We start from the raw sequence: 25,333 nt of genomic DNA on the forward strand, positions 1-25,333 counted from the left end.
ACATGCATATATTTCTAAAGGTATGCAAGATGACACCAAAATACCTGAAGATGGCTAATTTTTCACAGAATCACAGAACAACTGAGGTTCAAAAGGAACTCTGGAGGTCATCACATCCAACTCCCTCTGCTCAAACTGGGCCCAGTAGAGCAGGCTGCCCAGGACCTTGTCCACGTCTTTTGAAATCTCCAAGGATAGAGACTCTACAGCCTTCCTGGGCAACCAGCGCCAGGCACTCGGTCCCCCTTACAATAAGCAAGTTTATTCTTATGTTCAGATGGAACCTCCAGTTTCTCTACAAAACTGTATTTTCTAGAGATCTATACAACCACAAACATTTAAACTGAACTGTCACATGACAAACTGCTGGTTATCAGCTGCCAGCTGCAAATTCTGTAATTTTATATATCCACATACCTCTTCATGTTCTCCTGAAGAAACAGGATTATCCTCGTACGTGGGGAAATGACACCCTGCTTTACAACTGCAAAACCTGCCAGTCTCCTCACGTGGCTCCACTATTCTGCAGTTTACTTTAGAGCTCTCCACCACTTTCCCTTCTAGAGATTCTTTCATACTGCATTCTAAACAGGGATCTTGGTTTCCTACTGGCAACATCCCAGCCGATTCTTCTTGGGAATCCAATGATGTCTGTGCACTCTTCTCCATTCCAGACTTTTTTAATCTGGGAAGGAATTTTCCAGATTCAAGCTCTGATTTTCCATAATAATGCCCTTCTTTTTCTGCATCTTCTTCCAGAGGTTTGAGATCTGCCTGTGGATCCTCAAATACATCTACTTGGGGAGGGACAGTAATACCTCCCTCATCTTTTTCTGACTCAAATTCTGACTCGCTTCCACCACCTGGAGAAAGTTCAGATGCAGAAATTGGGCGAAAGTGAGTCCTCGGAGAAATCCGTATAGCCCTGTACTGCGTTCGATCAACACCACATATCCTGGGGTGTAAAACCTCACTGTCTGAATCAGAGCACAGAATGGACTTAGGTTTAAAACTAGGGCTGAAAGATGCAATTCCTTCTGGCTCAAACGAACACTCTACATGAAGAACTTGTGAAAATGGATTGTTCAGGTCAAAGGAAGAGAATGAGTATTCAAGTCCCGGTTCTTCGACTTGAAAGTTACCACAAGCTCCCAGTAAGTCTTCATGGAAGATAAAAGAAAAACCCTTATTTAATCCATTATCTCCGCTCTTTGATTGCTCGTTCTGTTCAAATGATACAAACGGCCTCCATAATTGCCTGTGGCCAGGGGCAAAGCTATTACCTGGAGTCATAAAAACATCTGTACCAGCTATTGTCACCACATCGGAAGCTGCACATTGCAGTAAGCTCCCCTTTGAGTGACCAGGTGGCACCACTGCCCATTCTCCATCACTGTTAAATGTTTTAAGCTCTCCATACACACCACCAAGTATAAATGAGTTTTCTTTATCCTGGTTAGCATCCCAGGGTTTTGATGGTGTGGTATAGTCACCACCATCTACTTTTGATAAATCATTTGAGACAAATGCTCTCTTCTCTACATTCTCCTTTTGACCTTCCCAAAGGTGATACTCTGATCTTTGCACTGCTTTATTGGGTTCCTGGAGGGTTTCAACTTTTGCTTCTGTATCCAAACAGCAGCAATAGTTATTTACATCAGTTGAAAACAATTCATCTTCTATTCCTTCTATTTCTACCATTGCTGCAGAATTTCTGTCTGTCATATTTGTCCAAATATCTTTAATAACCCCTGAGCTGTAGCCATCTCCATGTGGACTGCTTTCCCTACACCCTTGTGTAGTTTCATAGTCTTTACTTTCTGCTTTTTGTTCTAGCTGAATACCACAGACAGATTCTAGCTTAGATTTCTTTTTGAAAATCAAAGTGGGCATTTCTCCTAAACTTCTAGCTTGTTGCTGGCAGGTTTCTTCTGGCAGAAAATCTAGAATTTCTTCATCTACATAATTTGAAGACACTCTAGGAACTACATAATTAATATCTTCTGCATTAAATTGCGTGGATTCTTCATATGGAATATTTATAGTCTCATTGTCTGAACGTGTTTCTTCCGAGTGTGACCATGGACTACAGGTTCTTGTTGAAAGATTAGAACAGTGTTCATTTTCATCAAAGGCACTATTTTTGGTCCATATTAGCAATCTAGACTGTGTTTTCCCAAGAATATTAGCAGTGCTACTAGAATCTGCATTTTCATTTCCCAAATTGAGTGTTTCAAAAGAAAATGGTAAAACAGAGTTACTGCATTGCACTTCAAACACTGAAAAACAAGAGTTTATACCAGACCCTTCATTAATATCTGAAAAGAGCTCTTGATTGCCAGCAAGCATGTGTGAATTAAGCATTGTGCTGTCTAGGATGGGGGAGAATCTGATCGGAGAATCTCCTCCAAAACTTTCCCCATCTGCATCACCAGAACTAGAAGATGAACAGCACTCCCAAAATTGAGCTAAATTACTAAGATCTTGCAAGAACCACCCTTCAGCACCAACAGAGCTGGTCGAATCAGTCCATATTGCACTTTCCCCTTGCAACTCCATTCCATCTAACACTATGCAACATTCTGCCTCAAAATCAGTTTTTTCTTTACTCTTCTGTCGAATCATATTTAAAATCCGACTCTCCCCTTGCATCGTATCTGAGGCACCAGGATCCAACATGGATTGATCAATATCCACTTCATAGAAGTGCGTTAGTTCTGACAGATGAACATCATCTAAATACTTGTCGTCCTCTGGTTGAGAACATATTGAGGTCCCAGCGAGGTCAATATCCTCATTTAGAACTGCAGGCATTTCTACAAAGTGACCATCGATGAAAGTACCTGCTGCGAGGTATGTTTTATGAGTATTATTGTTGCTAATACAAAGACCATGCACTGATTCAGACAACTCTTCTACAGCCTCTGATGTTACTCCACATATATCTTCTCTGTTGCGGTACGTAGTCTCCAGCTTGCTTTTTCTGCTAAGAGGAACAAAGTACTCCGTAATCGGCTCAGTATACCACAAGGGCTCTTCTTTATATTCCTTTTCATTTCTACTGTCTAAATACAAATCTTTTCCATCACTACCGCCAGCTTCTTTTCTTCCAATTTCTTTTAATGGCCTTTTACCTCTTTTGCACAGTTGTTTGATGGACCCGCTGCTGCTGCTGCTGCTGTTTCCGCTGTGGACTTTTCTCTCAACCTTTTCAGCAGATTTCACTGACAGCCTGCTCTGCCCATTCCGCCCTTTTTTACTCCGAACCTCTCTTGTTTTGTGTCTTACTTTAATACATTTCATTGATGCCTTGTATTCACCTTGATTACCACTAGAACTTGAGCCAGCCTCACTGGATCCCGATGACCAGGAGCGGGGACGCATCTTTCCTTCAGACTTATGTCGGACTTGCTTTTTGTACAAAACAGGCTTTTCTTCAACGGTGTTGTTACTAAACTTGTTTTCTTTCTCGTTTTTACTCTTCTTCTGCTGGGTTCTTTCCTGTGCAGTGGCAGATACTTTATTACTTCTCTCTTTAGTTACTTCACTTTCACTAATGCAGTCCTTTGGAGAAGATGTATCCGTGCTAGTTGGTGGAACAGTGGATGAAGATGAGGAGCTAGAGTAAGAGCATACTTTGGATTTATTCCATACAGTCATAATTTCCTGCAGGCAAACTGGCTTTTCAGAAAGAGGAGGAAATGCTTCATAGTACCTGAAAGCAAAACAAAAGGGACATGTGGATTGTAGAACTTCAGATAAGCATTAAGATTAGAAAGCATTACTAAAACACAGCAAAGCACTACCAGACTAGTTGCTAAAAATCAAGTTTGCAGTACATATGTACATGCCACTCACTGCACTATCTGAATGATATCAAAGGGAAAATTAAAATGAGCTTTAAAAGTGCATATATTAATATATATTTAGAAATATACTGCATGCAAGTAAAACAATTTCCTTATCAGAGACTATTAAACATAACTGTAGAGAGAAATTGTAGATGCTTACAAAAGTGGCTCCAGGTTTATTAGATAATGTGGTAATTCACTACAGTCTTCTTAAATGTTTGATTTAGATTATAAATGAGGAAGTCCTGAATTTCAGTTAGTTCAGTCCTGAATTTCAGTTTATGAAATGAGACACTACCTGTCAAGTTCTACATAGTTTGATCATGCAGCTATTAAGAAAAAGCTATTAAAAAAGGTTATTATTTTAGTAATTTAAGATGCTTAACAGCTTTATGCAAGAGGTATGAGATTAAAATACGGTTTTCTGCAACATTTACAGTAGTGTTTGGTGGTAGACAGATTTTTACTGAATCACATATATATAAATGAAAACTTATTCAAAATTTTTAGAAGTCAGTTAAATGAAATGCACATTGGCACAATCAGTTTCCTGAAGATTGATCATCCATCTAGTAACATATCTACTAGGCTGTTGCTACTATGAAAAGATACAGAAGCAGTTGTACCTCCAGGAGAGGTCAATGACAAAACTCCTGGGTAGTTCAGTAACACTGCACTCAGGTACTTACTAACTAGGAGATCACTGGTTATCAAGAGTTTAAAGGTTATAAGAGAGTTTGCCATTTCTGCAATAGAAGACAGTGAGATCTGAATCCAGGAAACAGATTATACCCTCCTTGTAAGTCTACGTGTCAATTAATTGTTTTAAAGGTTTTTGTCTCATTGACTCAGTCTTCAGGAAACTAAAATAAAGTATGGTTTGAGTTCTGTATATAGTCAAATAAACAGTCTGGGCTTTGACAGAAATTAAACTAGCCCATGGTACCAAGTGCTTATATTTAAATATACAAGATTAACAAAAGAGGATGGCATGAAAATAAATGTATATCTTAATATACACTAAACTCCACATTTCTACCTAAGTCAAATTCACATGTGTTAAAATATGGGAATAAAAAGAGAAAAGCATTCCAGATAATAATAATAAAAAAAGCATACATTTCTACTTGATCCTTTGCTGTGGGAGATAAATCAGTCTCAGGAGTCAAAGAGCCTTCTAACTTTTTGTGAATCTTCTCCTCTGTTTTGGAAGAAAATTCAAAATGCTTAACAGAAAAATTCAAAAAAAGCCAGTGTACTTTATAACAGTATTTAACAAAAAGCAAAAGGATGTATACCTGTAATAGTAGTAAAATTTCCACACAACACTAAGTAGCATTAAGAAATTACAAATTACTACCCAAGATTCAAGTTTTACACAGTTGTCCAGTCCTGCAAATGTGACCAAACATGACTGGCCAGCAGCTCCATGCAACCTCATGGCTAGCAATGCCCCACTGGGAAGATTCCTATTGCATGTTTAATTGTTCCATATTCAAATCCTCTCATTCTTGCATTGCTATAGTCACAAAAACTATTTCTTAAAAATCAACTATTTAACTAAATGTTTTTATCATTGGCCACATCTAAGTTCTCTTGTGTTTCACTGAAAGAAAATATGCTTGTAGTAATTTTTGAGCTTTAAGTGGATGTAAAGGCATATTTCCTGTGTAAGAGGTGAATGAAGATTTTCTAATTCTTTATATTCAAACTTTAAAATTAAAAAAAAAAGTGAGACAGACTATTTTTTTTTATTTTATTTTTTTCAAAATAAATGCTCTAAATCATCTTCGCTCAGGAAGAAATTCACAGCATTATGAAATACTAAGAGCTGACTAAGGATTACTGTTTAAAAACAAAAACAGGTAATGGAAACAGCTAAAACCATGCTTTAAGCAGGTAAATGTTTCTCTTATTTACAGCTACTTATAGTACATAATAAGCATATTATTTTTTTGATTAACTATCCAAGGCTACTGCTGTGTGCCTGAGCAAACATTTATGTGTGATGAACTTTCACTGGAGACAATGCAACTTTACATTATGCTCCCTCCCCCTAAGCCTGACATCATAAAGTGCCCATTATCATTCCCCTATAGCCCAAAAAATTTACGTAGCGGTAGTTATTTGAATGCTTTTCACACAAATAGTTTCCACATAACTATTCTGAGGCAAACCTGCTCTTTGCAAGCTTCAATACACAAAAGGAATAGAATCAAGCCTACTTTATTTTTGTTACTTTTGGTAGGGAGGGGGGATGCTGAATTTGGAATATTTACTAAAAAAGCAGGCACAGCTGGATATGAACAGTTATAGCTTTTCATAAAGAAAGCTCCATTTGTGACTGGCTATTTCTTAGTAAATAAAGCATACCAATACAAAATTACTTAAATTATTTGAATGAAATTATTCAAATGTATTTTAAAATTTCATGGCCTGTACTAAAAGCTACTGAAAAACAGCCTGCTCCCTCACATCCACCCCTGTCTCAGAACGTTGCAGAATTGATAGATACAATACATGGCCTCAGAAGTTTAAACATTTTTTTCCTCACCTTGCTTACTCTGAAGGTCTTTCAGTTTGGAGCAAAGCTCCTCCACTAACGTTTCAATCCCAGAACTCTGCATGACAACAAAACCACATGGGAAAAAAAAAAGAAAAGAAAAACAGAAAACATAACTTACTAAAAATAATTTTAATGTCATACAAATATACCAATACATTAAACATATCTTAGCAGACATACTGTTCTTTTTGCACAGTAACTACACATGAAAAATCAACAAAAATCATTCCTAGTATAAATTCAATCCTATAAATACATTAGTTAGAGGTCAAAATTATTCCATGGAACACGAAGATACATTCACATTTGAAAGAGGTTTCAAACTACAGGTCACATTGTTGCATCATTGGATATCCAAGGCTTTGCAAACACAGCATGTCACATTTACTGCATGGTATTGCTGCAGATTTAGCCAGAGGCTCAGGATAGAAGCTCAATTGCTGCAGATTTAGCCAGAGGCTCAGGACAGACCCACTGATCACTAAGATGCATTTCCAAAAGCTAGGCCTGATCCTTTTGGCTGCACAATTTATACCTGTGGGAATGGGCCTGTTAAAAGGAAACAGAAAATCAGGCATGGAGGTGGAAAGGAGAACAGTAGGAATGTGTACCCACATATGTGACAGAGAGGGAGAGGAAATGCTTCCACTGTATCTGTATGCAAAACCCATCCCATAGTCTTGCCAATATAAAATGACTAGGTATTTTTTTCTTTTGAAATATTGTATTATTAACAACATAGGAGAGGAGAGGGAAAAATAAACACCTTCTTCATATTCCTATAAGCCTCCATTTTCCTCCTACATTCCTCCACATAAATATTGAAATACTGAAAATAAACAATACACACAAAACAGTCCAATATATTACCCACAGAGGAAAACCTCTTGTCATTCCAATGGAATAAAATTTGAACTCCATTCAGTGAAATACTAAACACCAACTTAAAGCCTAAAATGACCATTCCTGTTGGAAGGAAAACTAGGTGAAGTGGGTACTGTGTGGATATTTGTATTGTCATTATTCAATGGTCAGGAATTGTGCTTGGGGACTGCACTTCACACTTCCCATAACAGCAAACAGAGCTGGAATCACAGCTGAACACAGCAATCTGGAACTAGTGAGGAAGATACAAGAGGTCCCCTGACATCACCCTACAGCTGGGAGTGGTAACAAGGGAGGACCATGCAGCTTATTGTATCCATGCACAGTTTCCTCAATATCAACTCCATCATTGCTGGAAGTCTAGTTCCACTTGGAGGTACTTACACAAACCTCCAAGAAAATCTCATCTTCTGAATTTAACATGGTCTTATTGTGCATATAGTTATGGGACATGTATTCTCTCCAAAGGCAACTCTGATCAAATATCACGTTACAGAAATGCACAGAAAAGCGTTTGACTTGCTGTGTCATCCTGGTGGTATAAAGATTTTGTTTTTCCAAGATCTAAGAGTTTCTCATCTCTCCTGATTTAAAGTCCAAAAATTGCTGAGAAATGTGAATATATATTGCTAAAGCACAAGCAAATATTATGAAAAAGAGAATACTGATTAATTCAGTCAGATTAGCTTGTTTAATTCGCTGTCAGAAAAACACACTTGAAAAATCATACACTGAAGCAATGATTTATATGCTAACTCTAAATTTTAATTATTTGCAGTCAAGTGAGAAAGAAAGCAATGTTCTATTCCTAATTGTATTGCTGCACTGAAGTGCTAAATATAAACCTTTACGCTGCATACTTAACTGAGGATGACTTAGCAATATCAAATTTCAGAAGGCATCTTCTGATCAGTAAATTTACCAGTATAAATTTAATCATTTAGCAAGAACCAAGCAGGAGAGTAATATGGACAAAGCTATGTAGTTGTAATAATTTGTCACTTTATGCCTATACCACTCTTGACTCCCCCCTCCTCCCTCAAAAAGGTCAACAGAGGAGGAGCTGGCCTTGGTTTTCCTTAGCTCCCCAAACTGTCAAATAGAACAGACACCTGCAGCAAACATTTCAACGAATACAGATTCACTTCTTTAATATAACATCATGCTAAAAAAATGCCCAAACCAGCAGCAATACGCTTACCATTACACCGAAGAAGTGAAAACTTTTGGAATCAAACGCTTCATTTCCTCCTGGGCCATGAAACTAATACTTGAGTCAGCTGACGCGCCGCCCGCTGCCCTGCACGGCGCTGAAGGAGACAGCGCTCGCTTTGAAAAAGGGGGGTGGGACCCACTGTGCAGAACCCCCTGCTCAACTTCTCACTGCAGCGCATGAAACGTGCTGCAGACTTAATGCAACAAATGCCATGGCAGCTGTTTCATATATGGCACTGGTGTTCTCAGAATATGAGATTTAGTTACTTTTTTCATTGTTTACCTTAATGTGTTGTAGCTGTAACAGCCCCATGGCCTGAAAGTAACACGTTCCAGGCACTGGCTTGGTTCAATAGGACACAGTTAGCTAACAAAACTAGGTGATCTGCTTGAATTACTTTGCTTATGCTCAAATTCAATGACAGTACACATACTGGAACACCTTATAAACATTTTGAAATATGAAAGTTTTAGTGCCCAATTATGATTGCTTTTGTAATTCCATCATGAAAGGCTTAAATCTCAAAATTGTCTGCCCCAGATTTCTACCAACCCATTTCTCTCATCCGAATTACAAAGGACAGTGCATAATTTTTAATTTTAAATAACTATTTCCTGCACACCAAACACATTTTAACTCTCTTCTACTGTTTTTAACATATATCTCTTTCCTTCCCCTACTTAAACATACATCAAGTTTCACCAAAAGTTGTTCTTTTTGGCTTTTTATCAGCTGGCTGCAGCAAGGGAAGGATTACATAAAGGATAGGTGTTATGTTACTGGCATAGGAGTGATGGTGCTAACAGATAAATTAAGCTTCTGAACTCACCCAGCATGAACAAGAACAGTCAATCTGACTGCTGGAGTTACAGGACTCCAATAATCACTGTCTTCCTTACTGACCACCATGACCCTATTCAGAGCCTAATTAAAGCAGTTCTGCACAGTGAAGAATAAGACAAATTAAAAAAAAAAAAAAAAAAACAGAACAGCAAAGCTCACTCACCGTTTCATACATATTTGTAAATATGTTTGGTACTTTTGACTTCTTTTTGAGGTTGGATTTTTTTTTTCCTAAATATACAAGCACATACATATATATATATATATATAATGAAAAACATTAAATCAAAGACCTTTTGAACACACTCTACTTTGGAAGTAGAGCAGTCAGAGATGACAAGTGGTAACTCATTAGCCTAAAGCAGTCCAATTGTTTTTGTATGTACATTCACACCTCTGTATAGCTGCAGAAAATATTAAATATTAAATATTAAATCTATAAGTATAGTTACTTCTGAAACATTTTTATAAATTTAAAATATTCCGTTATATTGTGAACCATGGAGACACCCTGTATTATGCTCACCAAACTGAAATCACTAAAAACTGTTGCCTATGTTAGCAGTGGGCACTGGCTTCTATGGGTTCACAGTTTTGAGTAAGAAGCTGTGAAACATTAGCTCCTCTCATATGCTTGACAAATCACTTGAATTCTTAACTGATATTCACCCCTGCTAGCAGGTTACTTCTGAATGTTGCAAACAAACACAACATAGTCACCACCATCCAGAAAATCTAAAGTTTTTCCCAAATTTGATCAGAAACAGCACCACTATCATTTCACACAGCTATGCTATGGAACCAAGAAGGGGATTGTTCAACAAAATTTTTCATTTTCACTGAGCTTTCACCTCATCCTATCACCCAGTAATGACATTTGGTTATGGGTCTCATATTTTCAACAAAAATTGCCATGCAAGCATATACTTTGTCCTGCAGGTCTGCACATACACAATAGCCAAGCCCTTTGGACAAAACAAAGGAAAACAAAATTCTGATAGCCAGTACTTAGGAGATTTTCCACATATGACAGACCATGAATGTAGACACAGAAACTGAAAAATTCCATCAGATTGTACAACTCAAAGGAAGTGCTGTTTTAGGGAGATGCTGTTTGGCTTTAGGTTTTTGGCAGGTTCCGTTTTTTCATCTCTAGTCTAACAAAAGTTAAAAGCTTCCTCCAGAAGCTTTGAAATGTGCAGTGCAAGTATTTACTAAATATGGCTTGTGACTTCAGGCCTCTAAGGTACGGTCCCTCTTCAATCTTTTTGAAAAGCAAAAGCATTACAATTCCTTCTACTTGAACAATTAAAATAATCACTCATTTGCTATTAGCCTTTTGAGAGCCTTCTAGCTTACACTTTCAAAACAAATCCTCATTTCCTTTCCCCAAACATACAGAATTTGTTTAGGTTGGAAAACACCTCTGCAAAGCCCTGCTGAAAGAGGATAACCTAGAGAACACTGACACTCCTTTCACAAAATACAAGTTCAAGCAATCTAGAAATTAAAGTAAATCAATATACTCATAGTTTCAAATCATTGATTTAACAGGCCATAGGGCTCTCCAGAGAAGATGGTATTCTGACTGTACCAGGACCATTTTCTTGGCATGTCTCCTGTCACCAAGTGCAGGATTAGACAGCTTTTCTATATGAATCAGCTGTTAAGCCACGTGAACTGAGTAAGGCACAAAATGTGATTCACTGCAATCACACATCTATTTCTATATTTTGTAGGATGATGAGAGAAAGTTAGAAGTCTAGGTTTTAATTTTTTAACATTCTGATACAGTATAATTCATCTGATTACAAGTGCTCTCAAAAGAGGTGCTCAAGACAGACTGAAAAAAAATACTAACAAAAATCCTGGCCCAAGATCAGCACTATGTGAATGAATAAATGAATAAATAAATCAATCCAATAAAACAGTAGCTTCTCTGAGGCGTTCAACCCAGGTGGACTTCAAAGGAATAAAATAAGGTTCCAGCTTGCATTATGGAATTTTTTTCCATCATAGTAAGGTGGATGACACTAAGAAACATTTAAGAGTATGTACTTGTACAACCTTTTTGAGCCTTTAGAAGTAAGAACACAATTAAATCTTTATCTGTTCACTTTGATACATAATAATTTACAACAAAGATATTGGACCAGTCAGAAAAACAGATTCTATTTATTAACTTCTTTTTTTGGAGCTCATGAATACTTGATCCAAAGTAATCTTCAATCAATATGTGACCTCAGAATATCAATTTCCATGTAAACTGACTTAATATCACAAAAATGCAAGCTAATTTAAAAATACAAGAGCAATACTCTCCAACAAGGAAATAAAAATACTTCCTTGCAGCTCTCTTAATTCTGTCTTTGGTATTAAAACAACATTAGGAAAGGTGAATTACTTATCTAGCACACAGCTAGGATCAGGCTCAGATTTCAGAGCTATGATTCACCACTTCACACAACACCTTCTAAGAGAGAGAGATAATAAACAGCACATGTTATTTACTAATTCTAGATAAAAGTGATCATCTGCCTGCTCAAATTAACTTCAAATGAACATGCTATCCCTAAATGTAGGTTACTAGAGCAGCTAATCTGACTTCTGTTATTTAAAACTTAATTCTTTTAGATCCCACCCATAGCAGGCTACCCTGAAATAGAAGTTATCCCCCCAAGAAAGGATAACTCCTCACTAGAAACTATTCTTCCTGATTATTATTCATCATATATAAACAAACATGCTGACTTCAAAGCCACAACAGTCTTGCTATCCTTGTAAAGCAGTGCTGCTGAGATTTCACTTAATCACAGTACTTCAGCTAGCCCATGCTAAAATGTACTTATCTGTATTATCAGTGAAATGGGAGAAACTAATGAAATGTGTTCCCATCAATTATGGAAAGGCTCTTTTCTGCATGAAGTGAATTGCAGAAAGGACACTTGAATTTTCCCCAGCAGGTGCTCTGCCAAATTTGTTCAAGTTTGCTTGCCTGTATGACAAAAATTCATCCCAATAATGGACCCCCAACTCAAATTTTTGGTTAAAATTATTGTTCTGCATCAAAGAAAATAATAATCTAATAACACTCCTCTGTGAGGGAGCACAGTGCATTATTCAGGAGAGCTCTGTAACCAACTCTGGCATTTTTCTGGCCACTCCTTTGTGCCTGAAAGACTGTGCTGCTCCTCCCTCCAAGAAATGCGTATGACAACTTCACTTCTGTCCCAGGCTTAGCAGAGAAGCCGCTGTAAGGACAGATCTGCCATGCCCCAGTTTGTTCCCATTTTCATTGGAAGCACATATAAGGTGAAATAACTTTCCAACACACTGAAAACATACTTTCAGCCTCCATGACAGTCATCTGTACTGTTGGAAATAATGCTTATGAACCCACTTTTGTGTAGACAAAGCACCCACAAGGAACGTCTCCAGTTCAATATGTATCTTTTCTATAGTGAGAAAATGCATAAAAAATGGGATTAAAACTTTTGTCAAATTCAATTAATGTTACTATCACAGACAGCAAGTGGCTTCAGTAACATGACAAATGAGATACATGGTACTATGAAGATCTGTTCAATGCCATAGTCATAAAGCAAAAGAAATCGATTAATTGTAATTAATTTATTCTGTGATGGTTACCTTGGTGAGACAAATGATTTTCATTTCCTATATGGTATATAAAGTTATTTTTAAAACTCTTTCCTAAATAACACTGCATGTTCAGGAAACTGCTAGTATATCCCTTTCATTAAGGGCAACTGGATACAACTCAGAAGAAAGATAATATTCATTGACTTTGTGAAGTGTTTTGGCATTTTCCAGTAAAAGACTATGAACAGAAGAATCAGACACACAGAAATGCTTACTACTGAGCTAGTCAGCATATATGCTTCAAGAACCATTAAGACTCTTGTGGAATCTTCAGTTTTTTGCTTTAATAAAATCAAATCTTCAACTTCACTTTTCTGATTTGTTAAGATGGCTTTTACACAACTTGATTCATTCTTATGATGTCCCATATCTTTACATTAACACTATTGTTCACGTCACTTTTAGTTACAAAAATGTGTAATTTAGATCACTCAAGAAATCACCTGACATTTACAACCTGATTCCCTCGTATCCCAGCATAGTAGTCTGTGTGTATTACCTAATTAATATTGGCTTACGTTAGAGAAGCAGAGAACAGCAGGAGTAAATCAGTGACTAAACTTAATTTTAAATCATCTAGTTAAGGTGCCATTCTACTTAAGAGGAAAAGAAAGATTGTTCCCTTGCTACAAACACCAGAAGTCCTTTTTTCTCAGTTCTTGCCTATCACTATTGCAAAGTGAAAGGCAGATTATGAAACAGTGCCCCAGGCCAAATGTCACACAGATAGCATAATCTCTGGAGGCAGCAATAGCTGGCCAAAGTAACCCAACAATAAAAACATGTTCAGATGTGCAATCATAACCAATTTATTAATTTGGCCTGGATTAGCAGATTATTTCTTCAAAGAAGGTTTATGTGCAGGACTGTAGTAACTGCATGGATACCCCACCCCTACATATGTTGAAGGCCAGGTTGGATGGGGCTCCAAGGAAACTGGGCTAGTGGGGGCTGTCCCTGCCTGTGGCAGGAGGTTGGAACAAGATGATCTTCAAGATTCCTTCTAAGCCATTCTAGGATTCTATGATGCTATGAAAGTTTGATAGTTCTGCACTTCGAGTAAGAAAGATGACAAATGCTAAGAAAATTTCAACTAAATCTTACTTTAGACACATCTCAAGTTTGTGCTGAAAGCAAGGCACATTTGAGAATAAAATTATCATTTTAAATTTTTAACAAAACTGTTCACTAGAGCCACACTTCTTCTTCTATGTGGTCCCACATGATAACACAAATATCAGGAGAGTTACATTCCCCCCTCATGACTCAAAGTAAGCAAAGCCAATGCTCTATGCTGTTAGCATGCCCACACCTGAGTAATTTTAAAGAAATTACTGTTACAAAGTTTCACCAATTATGTTTCTATGTTATCCCCAGGCAGTAATTTCTTAGAATAGTGGGATGGAAGGCACTGTGTGTTCTTGTCAAATATATTAGAGGAGTTATCTTTCAAAATTCATCTCGGAATCTATCAACCAAGACCTGCTCTTGCTTTAACATGTTGCACACTGTTTCATGTTGGCAGATTTTGAGAGCTTGGTTAGCTCAGAATGAACTACATTGCCTGAACCCCATTATGGCAGGCCTTGGGAGATCAGCAGCCCTGGACACCAGGAATGCCTCAGGATGGGCTGTGGACCAGCTTAGGCAAAGTGGCCCCCTACACTGGGAGAATGAAAGAGCCTTGGAGCACTGGTTTCATCCGTGCAGAAAGTAAGATCACAGGAAGTTGTCTCCTTTGCTCATTCTTAAAAAGTGCTCACACATTTCAGAAGGACACAGCAACTGGTTTAACTGAAACTCTGGCACCATCTTGGGGTGCAGCTTCACATGTCACACTGCAGTGTTCGATTGAACTGCACTCCACAGGAACTGCAGTAACAGCTGGAGACCTGCTTGCTCTATTGAAAAATGAAAATTTTAGCAGAAAAGTAGTCAGGTACAAGCTAATTAAGCTTGGATTTGTGACCAATGGACAGCCACATAAGTAATTTCAATATTATTACTAAGAAATATACCTATTGAAAAGTCTTAGATGTATCAGTCTCCATAAGTAACCTCTAATTCCAACCTTGCTCACAGTATCCACCTTGTAAAAAGTAACACACATGAATTTCTAAACTCTTATTTATTTAATGAATTTCTGAGTCTCAATAACAGGACAAGTAATGACAAGTTTCATTATTCACATACAAAATAATGTACTTTCAGAATTAGGAGGTTTAAAAAAAAAAAAGAAAAAAAAGAATCTCCACTTGCACCTGAACAAACTGATCCATGTTTCTACAAACAGCAACTACAAAACTAACCACAAAGCTATGTATTTCTTATTTTCATCAGAGGACTTTAACATAAATATTCCCCAATCCTAAGCATTAGGATTTTTTTACCTAATGTTTCATTAGAACGGACATCCCCACTTGAGCAGTTAATTGCAAAACAACTTTTTAAAATTTCTTCCATACTTTAGCAGGATAAAAATCAAGACAAAATCTCTACTCAAGGTCAATATTAACAAACTTTTTAAAATTTGAGCAATTCTTCAGCATGTCTTTAAACTAACATTTATTCAAGCATTTCAGAAAAAATAAACTTTACAACTACAGTAAGAATAGCAATTGATTGCTACATTAAAGTACTTGTCTTAAGTTTTTCTCACCATCATTCTGCCTCCATTTTCTGGCAAGTTGCAATGTACTTACATTTCCTCTGCTCCTGACTGCAGAGCATCTGCAGCCAAAGACTCATTCATACAAATATAGACAATTTGAGACACCAAAATGCTTGTCACACAAAAAATACTGTCCTCAGAATGTACATACATTAACAATTTGCATTCCTACATATACCAGATGGTGCCTGTCAGAATCAGGCCACCCCCCACAAACACACTTAATCCACAACAGGCAAAGACACAGTGAGGCAGAGCAGCTTCTCTGACTCTTCACTCTCTATAATGTAGGAAATGTTAGAGAAATAAACACCAAATTTAGGCTTCTTCAAGTCAGATGTTTGTTTTCAGCACTGTGAAATTAAAACTAGAACCCTGGATTTCTGTCTCAGATTAGTGGTTTATGGCATTATTCTTTTTAACACAAGAGGAAGAACAGAAGTCAAGCAAAACTAAGCTACTAAATGAAGCACCTAAGTATGAATGTAAAATGTAAATGAAGTATAAATGTATAAATGAAGTACCCTAAGAATGGAAATGAAAATCCACAAGAGGTGATTTCAAAATACTTATTTCGACCACAAAATGAAAGTCTGACAAAAAAAATACTTACTGCTATCAAGTCAATTTTCATATAATCTATTTTGTGACTTCCTCTCTCCATCAAGCACCTTTTTGAAGTGATCACCCAATTTTAAGGCTTTTGGTTGCTAGTAGAGGAGGAGGAAGACTGACATTTCTTAACATGTTATTAGTTTAAATAGTTAAATGCAAAAATCAAAATTACATTAACCATATCTCTGTAATTTCCTATGCGAGTTAGAAAAGTTACTACTGACCCTCATTACCTTTTCATCCTCTGCACACTTTTCTATCTAAAACAATCAGGCTGCAAAATCCTAAAGTCTTCATTGAATTGTCACCCTGTTTTGCCTCTTTTGTGTGTGTTTGTGTGTGCCTATACTCTGTCTACAGACACACACAGGGTAAACACTATAATCACTTAAATACAATTTTATTTAAATATATTTGAGTTGAAATCCACTAAGACTTATTTCCAATTTCCCCTTTCCCAATAAAGGGGCTCACATTTGCTTCTTTTACTCCAATACAAAGGTTGAAAGAAGAGGTTAGGCTGGAAGAGCAAGTGTGCCATATCCATGTGAGCAGATTGGTATTTCTGCATTCACCTACTTTGAAAAAGGGATCACAGAAGGTAAGCAAAACTATAGACAAGCTCCATAAATGCCCATGTGGATTATTTATCAGGCCACTTGCAAAAAGAGAACATCCTAATGAACACATCTACCTCATCTGACAACATAAAAAAATCACAGGTAAACATTTCTCAGACGATTCAGAAAACTATTTTAAAATATTCAAGTGGCACTGGAAAAAAAGTATTTGTATCTCAACAATTTTTATAAATACTCCTACACAGAACTGATCTACAATTTCAACTACAATTCACAGAGAGTTTTTTTTTGTAGAGATGAAACTGTGAAATTATAAGGAGCAGCTTGAATGCCTCAGCAGAAATATTACTTCAACATTATCTTTTATTATTCCCATTAGATCAGCCTACAAACTTAAATACAAAAACCCAACAACATGAGAAATGTGTTTTAAAAATCAGAAATAAAAGATATCTTAAAAGTTACTTTAAGGTATTACTAGCATTTAAGCAGAATCACCCTTCCCTTTAATTCTGGACGAAAAAATAAGAAGCTTGTATTTCTTGTTAAACTACCTACAAAGAAGCATGTGTTAAACTATCTAAAACTAAGAAGCATGTGTTAAACTACCTACAAAGCAGCTTTAGGTAAAAACTTTTTTTGAAAGGTTTAAAGGTTCAATTCTGTGTTTGAATATATATTATAAAAATTATGACCTGCAATTTCATTAATGACAAAAAATGTGCAAGCTTAATTGTCTGAGCAGGCAACAGAAGTCAAAATAGCTCTGAAATAAGTCTACAGATTGCATATTATAGGTTAATGTTGAACACTAAAAATTTGACAAGGTGACAGAGGTCAACGGTGAATTTATTTTTCAACCTTTCAGATTTCATGTATTTTTATTCTTTCAAAAATGTAGTTGAATAGTTTCTTCCCTTCTCTATTAAAGATTATTTATAAATTCACCTCCTACCTTTTGCTCTGCAGCTGAATTTCTCTATATAACATAAATTTAGTTCTAAGTGATGATTCTTGATTTTCAGCTATGTGGAGATGCAGCTATGTAAATTCTGAAGTCAAGAATCGATCATCAGTATTCCTGTATGAGACCTACATTTTACTGCTCACAAAATGAGTATACAAAGACAAACATATCCTCAAGAAAGACATTACTTTTTGCAATTATTTCTCTGAATTTGCTTCATATTCAAATTAACTTCTATTGTAGTTGGAGTGCTGACCTCAATATTCTGTAACTATGAGAGCAGAGCAAATTAACAACAAAACTGTACTTTCCATCACTTCATTAGGATAGTAAGTAATGGGAAAATGGGATGTCAGAAATCTCCCAGTAAGTATTTAGCAATTTGGTAACTGAACAAATACTCAGGTAGCTTCACAGTGAGCCAGAACATGATGGTAATGCTGCTGAAGGTGGTGGGAATAACCACCAAATCTTCCCCACTTCCTTGATTACTTTTCCACAGCCTTGCTGGCACAAGTGTCTGTGCCACAAATCTGACCAGGAAACCTCTCTGGGTTAACATTTCCTCTGCCCCAACCAGGTTAATCTCGGGAAACTCATTCACTGTCCCAAACCATTTGTCCATTTGGGTGGTAACCCAAATGCTTGTGCAAGCACAAGCTATGACTAGGAAGGTGTGGAGAGCAGTAACGCAACCTGGCTGCATGGGTGAGGTAGTTTCTTCTTACAACAATTACAGATTAGAGTATTTATAGTTCTGTAAACTAAAAAAACAGTTTCTCATTTTTGCTGTCTGAAAAATCTCCCTGAAGAGCTTCCTTTAGCTTGTGCTACAGATAATTCTTTCTTTTTAAACATTGCCTTGAACTGCCTTTCCCTTTGTTCACTTTTCTGCTCAACTACATGACATCTGCTGCCTCTGCTATCTTCCTTCAACCTGCTGCCTTCACCTCTCCTCATCTGCTCTAGTCAGTGCACTTCAACTCCACTTCCACTCAGTCATGTAACCTGGAAAGTGAACATTTGCTACTACTATACACGACTTTTTATTTAGGAATTCTGGATTACACATGTTGCATGCACAGAGCAAGATGGCTTCTGCCCACATATTCCACTCCTTTCTATCCACACACAACACAAAGTCAACATAGAATTTTTAGAATTTATGCAAAGCTTTGTGGTAATTTAAACTCAAACTGGTGCCCCTGACAAGAATAGGAAAGGGTTTACAGAAAGGAAAGCGTGACACTACATAGTACAGAAACTATTGAGAAATCATTCAAACATACACCAATTTCATAATTTACTAAATAAAACCAAAGAATACTTGAAGAACTCTTGGTAAACTAGCACTTTAAGAAGCCACAAATTAAAATATAAGCATCACAAGCAAAATATATCTAGCACAAAGAAGGACATAAAGCTTTAAAAACCTATTAAATAGTCCAAACTTACTTCATCAGAAGCGGAGCGAAGACACTGGACAGCAGCCTGTTTTTTCATTTCCTCTAGTGTTAGATCAGAGCACTTTTTCTTACTCTTTCCCCATTTCTTGTAAGCTCCCTTTTCCCAGCCCAGGAAGATGTCATTCTCCTAAAATCAGATAAGAAATTACATTATTTAAACACATTAATATCTCAGTACTATAGCAGAGCAGGACTACAAATAACATAGTAAGCAAAATGAAATCAACCCCTTTTTATCTGCTAAAAACTACTTTTTGCCAAATTAAAGATTAGTTTGATTACATAAAACTTGCACTTACTATTCAGAAAAGCACATGCATCTTTCACAGGACATAGAGGCAACTCACAATTCACTGTAATATTTTCCAATTTTTGTAAAGCATATCCACAAAGGCAATTTTATGGCCAACCTATGGTTGAATTTATTACTGTAATTTACAGTATAATATGTTAGTTTCACTGATCTCTGAAATAATAAGAATGAAAAGCAAGTAGTCCTGAGTTAAGATCAAACTTCACAGGAAGTTAAATAAGCCAGAAGAAGGAAATGCAGTGTTAGACCCTGAAGCCTTCAACTCAGTGCTAAAAAGAACATGATTACAGTATCTATCATAAACATGATAGCAGTATCTATCATAAAATAAACCTGAACTATATTTCAGAAGAAAATTCAAATAATTGAGAAGTGAGGGTGAGTAGGTGGGGTTGGCTTCTAATACATGTAAGAACGATGAAGAACAATAACATCAGAGTAGAATGCTATTGTATTATATGCAATCATTTGAAGATATGCAACATTCCTATTATATGGCTTTTCAGAATTTACAAATTTATTACCAGACTTGCTTGCTCTTCACTGTCTGTTTACATACATATTCATGATTTCCCATATTCATCTCATGAAACTATTATTTTGGCTATCAGTAAGATAGTCTTTAACATTTAAAATGTATGCTTGTCTAAAATCGTATTCTCCAGAGAGATCCACAAACATCTGATGCTTTTCAGCCTACCTGTTTCAACCTTTTCAATGTATCTGTTACTGCTTCCAAAGAAAACCAGGCTAAGGCCTACCCTCATTTAAAAGACTTCCTAATTCCCCATGCTTTTAAAACAAAGTAAAAACAAGTTGTCAGCACAAATAATTGTCCCTGTGCAATCAAAGAACAAGATGGAAAGAAAATGGGGGCCAAGAGAGACCAATCATCTTCAGAAGCAGCCACCAAAGGGCTGTCCTTTGTGACTTCATGTGAAGGAGCAGAGCAATTTGTTGCTTAAAGTCTTATTTGAGAACCAAAACTGGAGAATTGCATTTAGTGCTGAAAGAACAAAAAGCTACCAGTCACTCTAATTTTCCTAGCACTTGTGCAAGGTGCCTGTGATTCACTTAAAACCAAAAATTTGAGCAGGCTACTGTACTGTTATTAGAAGGACTAACCAAAAAACAATAGAAAAGAATAATTAAAAAAAAAAAAAAACAGAGAATAGATTTAAAAGACTGTGCATATCTACAATTAATTTTTAAAAAATTATGTCTTTTCCAAAATTGCAGTTTATATATTTCTTTATACAACAAGGCTGTAGAGCACTCTAACTCTTCCCAATATTCTTGGGAAAGAAAACAAACTGATGAGAACCACCTGCTCCCTACCGGCTCCCAAAACCCCTCCAGCTCATTCACATGGGCACAGCTGCAAATAAGTAAATACAGACCCATTTGTGTGGGTGAAGATCCAGGTACACCAGCAAATTTGCACTGGGTTAACTTCATTTATTCTGATTTTACATGGGAAGTTCAGGAAAACATTCCCTAAATGCTATGTATTACTGTTTTTCTCTGTGCTAACAAAGGTTTGCTTTGTACTGATAGATCACAGCTTTACCAACTACCTGTCAGCAGGGCAGCAAGAACCTTCATGCTCACAGAAATTTATAAAGCATTTCATTCAGTCCTTCACATGCGTTTGAAAAATATCTGTCACTTGTCTACAAACTTTGACAGTTTTCATCTTTTAAAAACTGAAAAGTCTCTTTTAAGAGATATGCATTTTTTTTTTTTTTAAATGGGGGAAGGGAAGCTAAATAGAATTCTCTCTCAGGTCCCCAGCCCAGAGCTGTGGTATCATAGTCTAATCCCTCCTTCAAGAGTGCACGAGTTGTTTGTGCACTCTGGGAACAACATGGCTTGTCTTTCAGGATGCACCAATTGAGAACACAGCTCTGATAAAATTCTCATTTTCTTTCTACTTCTTTATACAATACACAAAAAAAAATTTTTGGACACATGATTTGTGGTCAATGGCTTGATGTTCAAGTGAAGGCCAGTGACAAGTGTTTCTCTGGGTCTGTATTGGTACTGACGCTGTTTAACACCTTTGTCAGTGCCATGGACATTGGGATCAAGGGCTCCCTCAGCGAGTTTGCCAATGACACCGAAGTGTGCCATGTGGTTGGCACACTGGAGGGAAGGGATGGCATCCAGAGACACCTTGACAGGCTTGAGAGGTGGGCCTGTGTTAACTTCATGAAGTTCAACGAGGCCAAGAGCAAGGTATTTCATCCAAGTGAGGCAAACACAAATTCAGAGAATTTGGGCAGAGAAAGGATCAAGAAGAGCCCCAAATAAAAGGGCTGTTGGTTGATGAGCAGTTGAACATGAGCTGGCAACGTCACAGTGTCCTGGGCTGCACCCAAAGCAGTGTGGCCAGCAGAAAAAGGAAGGTGATTCTGGCCCTCTCACTCTCGTGAGACCCCATCAATAGTACTACACCCCAGGTCTGTTCCCAACATGAGAGGGACATGATGAACTGAGTCCACAGAAGGGACATGAGTGGGCTGGAACATCTCTGCTATGAACACAGGCTGACAGAGTTCTCTAGGTTGTTCAGCCTAGAGAAGAGGAAGCTCCAGGGAGACTTACAGCACCCTCCAGTACATGAAAAGTTGACAGGAGAACTTGGAGGGACTTCTGACAAGAGCATGGAGAGACAGCATAAGGGGGGAATGTCTTTAAAAAGAAGGCAGGCGGGTTTAGATTAGATATTAGAAAAAAGTTCTTTACTCTGAGGGTTATAAGACACTTGAAAGGTTGCCCAGAGAAGTTGTAGCTGCCCCTTCCTGGAGATATTCAAGGCTAGGCTAGATGGGGCTCTGAGCAACCCAGTCTTGTGGAAGGAAACCCTGCCCATGGCCAGGAGCTAGGAACTAGATGGTCTTTAAGATCCATTCCAAACAAAACCATTCAATGATTCCATGACAAATTATATCCAAAATGAAATACCACTGCCTCTTAGAGGATTTCACAATTGAGATTTGGGGAAAACTCCAACAAATCAGAAGTGTACTTAACCTTTAAGATTATTCAACAATGTATAAAGACCTTCAGTCATCTTGCCTGAAAAATTGCTTCCACTAAACTGAGATTCAGGAAAAATTCTCATAGATTGCTTAAAGCCACAGTGATGGATACCTTTCATAATGAAATTTATTATAAATACTGAGGAAGGTCTGGTGGGCTAGGATCAGCTTAGACATTCCTTACAGGCTGCCTCAGAGTGAGACAAAGAGATAACACACAGGTGAAACAGTTCAGAAGAAAACACAAGAACATTGGCTCAAACTCAGCTAATATGCCCCAAAGGAAATGCAGATTAAGAGTACATTTCAGAGAGCAGCATAAATTTTCTCCATGGCAAAAAAAACCATGCTAAACACAGAATAGAGAGGACTGGGAAACATTCTTTAATGTTAGATAATAACTCCAAATCCAGATATTACCATGGAAAGAATTAATCTTAGACTTACAGTGAAAAACCAGGGAACCATCTAGTCACTACAGTCACCTCTTTCCCAGATGTCCCAGCCAGAATATTATAACCCTGCTGCCTGACTATAACAGAACAGCTGATAATGTAGCAGATCACAACATGCACTGCTATTCAGGACCTCGGGCTATTCAGGACTGATGGCAGGCAAGGAAGAATTCTACTTATCAAAACTAATCAATCCAAGTATAAAATCCTGTAATCTGAGTTTCTGTCAATTATAAACTTTTGCTTATAATCCTACCAGTTTGAAAGGGTAGTCTATATGATATTCACTAATTAGAAGTTACTTCTAGGCTAAAACTAAGGAGAAGAAATTTGTCACTCCCACTCCAAAGAATGAGAGAACATGCAAATGGCTGCATCTGTTAAAATCTTATGCTTGTTGAGGAGACTGCCTTTAGACTTCTCCCATTAAAAATAAAAGCAGAAAAAAGGAAAATTTAGCAAGGCTATAGCTAGAGCTATAAAGGCATCATTTTACTTACACGTCTGACTTACACTGCAGAAAAGAAAGCCCGCAACTCAACTGAAACTGTCACTACAGAATCAAGGCGTCTGAAAGGGGCACATCATGACTGGAGAAGTTATTTCATAACATTTATGGTTGCTTTCTTGGCTTTGGAGATAAAGTTGTATGGCAAGCATCACAGACCACTATAATCATCTGCTTTCAGAGAATATAGGCAACACATGTTTATGCTTGGAGAAATGTGGCAAGTGTACTGTCATACAATGACATATACACAAAGAACACCCAGGAAGTATCTCAATTATGCCCAGGAATACAAACAGTACAATTGTACCAGCACAGAGATGGCTGCAAAGAAATCCTGACTGCTAGGAGGACTCACCAACCTGGCACTTGAGCTTCCATCTCTGCTTTGTATTGTGTAAGCCTTTGTGAGAATACATTAGCAGTCACAACTTCATAAAAAAGGAACGAGCAGCTCAACATGATCACTCACAACAATACAAACGCAGCAGAGAGTGTGGAAATAAAGTTTCTCAGATAAGCACAGTCCTTGAGAATGAATGCTTTTTTCTTCTGCACTAACACACAAGCTGAAGCTGACTGCCCTGGAACCTGTACAGTTTGCACAAACACAAAGCCCCTGTGAGCCTACTGCTGAGCTCCAATCCCTGCCACCTCAATTCCCACCCCTAAAACAGAATACAGAATGCAAACTCACAGTCCACGATACTCCAAACCTGTCCTGTATCTAACAGTCACTAGACAGAGAAATACAGAACAGATATATATACTGTATATATATATATATATATATATACATATAACAGATATATAATACTGCAAAATTAACAAGACAAATGTCAACTAAAAATCAATAAATAAGTTTCCTGAGCCACATGCTTTTCCTATAAAGATATTTCAGCCATCTTCCATTGCTTAAATGAAGAAGAATCCACTTTTAAACTTAGTTATCTGAGCTTTTAGAAAATGGTTTTAACTTTTGCGTGAATAAGCTTTATGGGCATATTAATTTGAAGATATAGTACCATTTTCTAAATATTATTAGCTGGTCCTTTCTTCAGGTTACATGTTTATGTATGGGAAGCGAAGAGGATCATTCCCATTGCTGTAAACATACATTTCAGCAATCTAAGGATTTCAAATTAGTCATATAAAAAAGCAGAGCTAAAAGCCTTGTTCCCCCTCCTACCTAGTCTTTTCTTCATAAACTGATTCCCACAATTTGAAATTTACATACTTCATTGGGGTACCTATTGAAAACCTATGATCTGAAAAATTTTTAAATTGTTCCTACAGGACTGTTATACAGCTTAATAAGCAGTAACACAACTACAAACTAAACAGAAAATGCTTTGCATTCAAGAACTTTATTTCTACATGTTGCTGGTGAACATTGAAATTTACTGACACTTGTGTACCGCAGTCACACTGTGTTTCACTACTGTACCTGAACCCACTCTGCATATTGTAATGAAGTATCAAAAAATGTGTTCAAGTGACCCAAAAGTACTTTTTAGGGATGATAAAAGAATAGGTATAATTATACTAGAAGCAGAATTGTTATTTTTGTCAAATAGGCATACCAGCCAGATTAACACTTAACACATGGTTAGTGGAGTGCACAGGACTAAATCTTCATTTCTCCTCCTCTCTTTAGGTTATGGATGAGACATACAAAAACACAAGACGTGT

The 25,333-nt window shown here is 37.1% G+C and overlaps 1 protein-coding gene across 13 annotated transcripts in view; it reads right to left on the reverse strand.

Annotated features, from left to right (window-relative positions):
• The window catches only part of KIAA0232 (KIAA0232 ortholog), a 61,213-nt gene that overhangs the window by 12,741 nt on the left and 23,139 nt on the right, over positions 1-25,333 (reverse strand). For 12 of the 13 annotated variants that reach the window (XR_014954696.1, XR_014954695.1, XM_085577647.1 and 9 more), the window contains 4 exons: positions 19,311-19,448; positions 6,406-6,472; positions 4,971-5,052; positions 418-3,715 (listed from right to left, as the gene is read on the reverse strand). Coding sequence is in view for 11 of the 13 variants with exons in the window: in XM_085577647.1 (XP_085433773.1) it covers positions 418-3,715; positions 4,971-5,052; positions 6,406-6,472; positions 19,311-19,448 (3,585 nt within the window). In the remaining 2 variants the exon portion in view is untranslated. The other variant, XM_021550726.4, reaches the window with a different exon arrangement.

This window comes from Lonchura striata, chromosome 4, assembly GCF_050655825.1.
Source record: "Lonchura striata isolate lonStrDom1 chromosome 4, ASM5065582v1, whole genome shotgun sequence".
In the NCBI taxonomy this organism is placed as follows: Eukaryota; Metazoa; Chordata; class Aves; order Passeriformes; family Estrildidae; genus Lonchura; species Lonchura striata.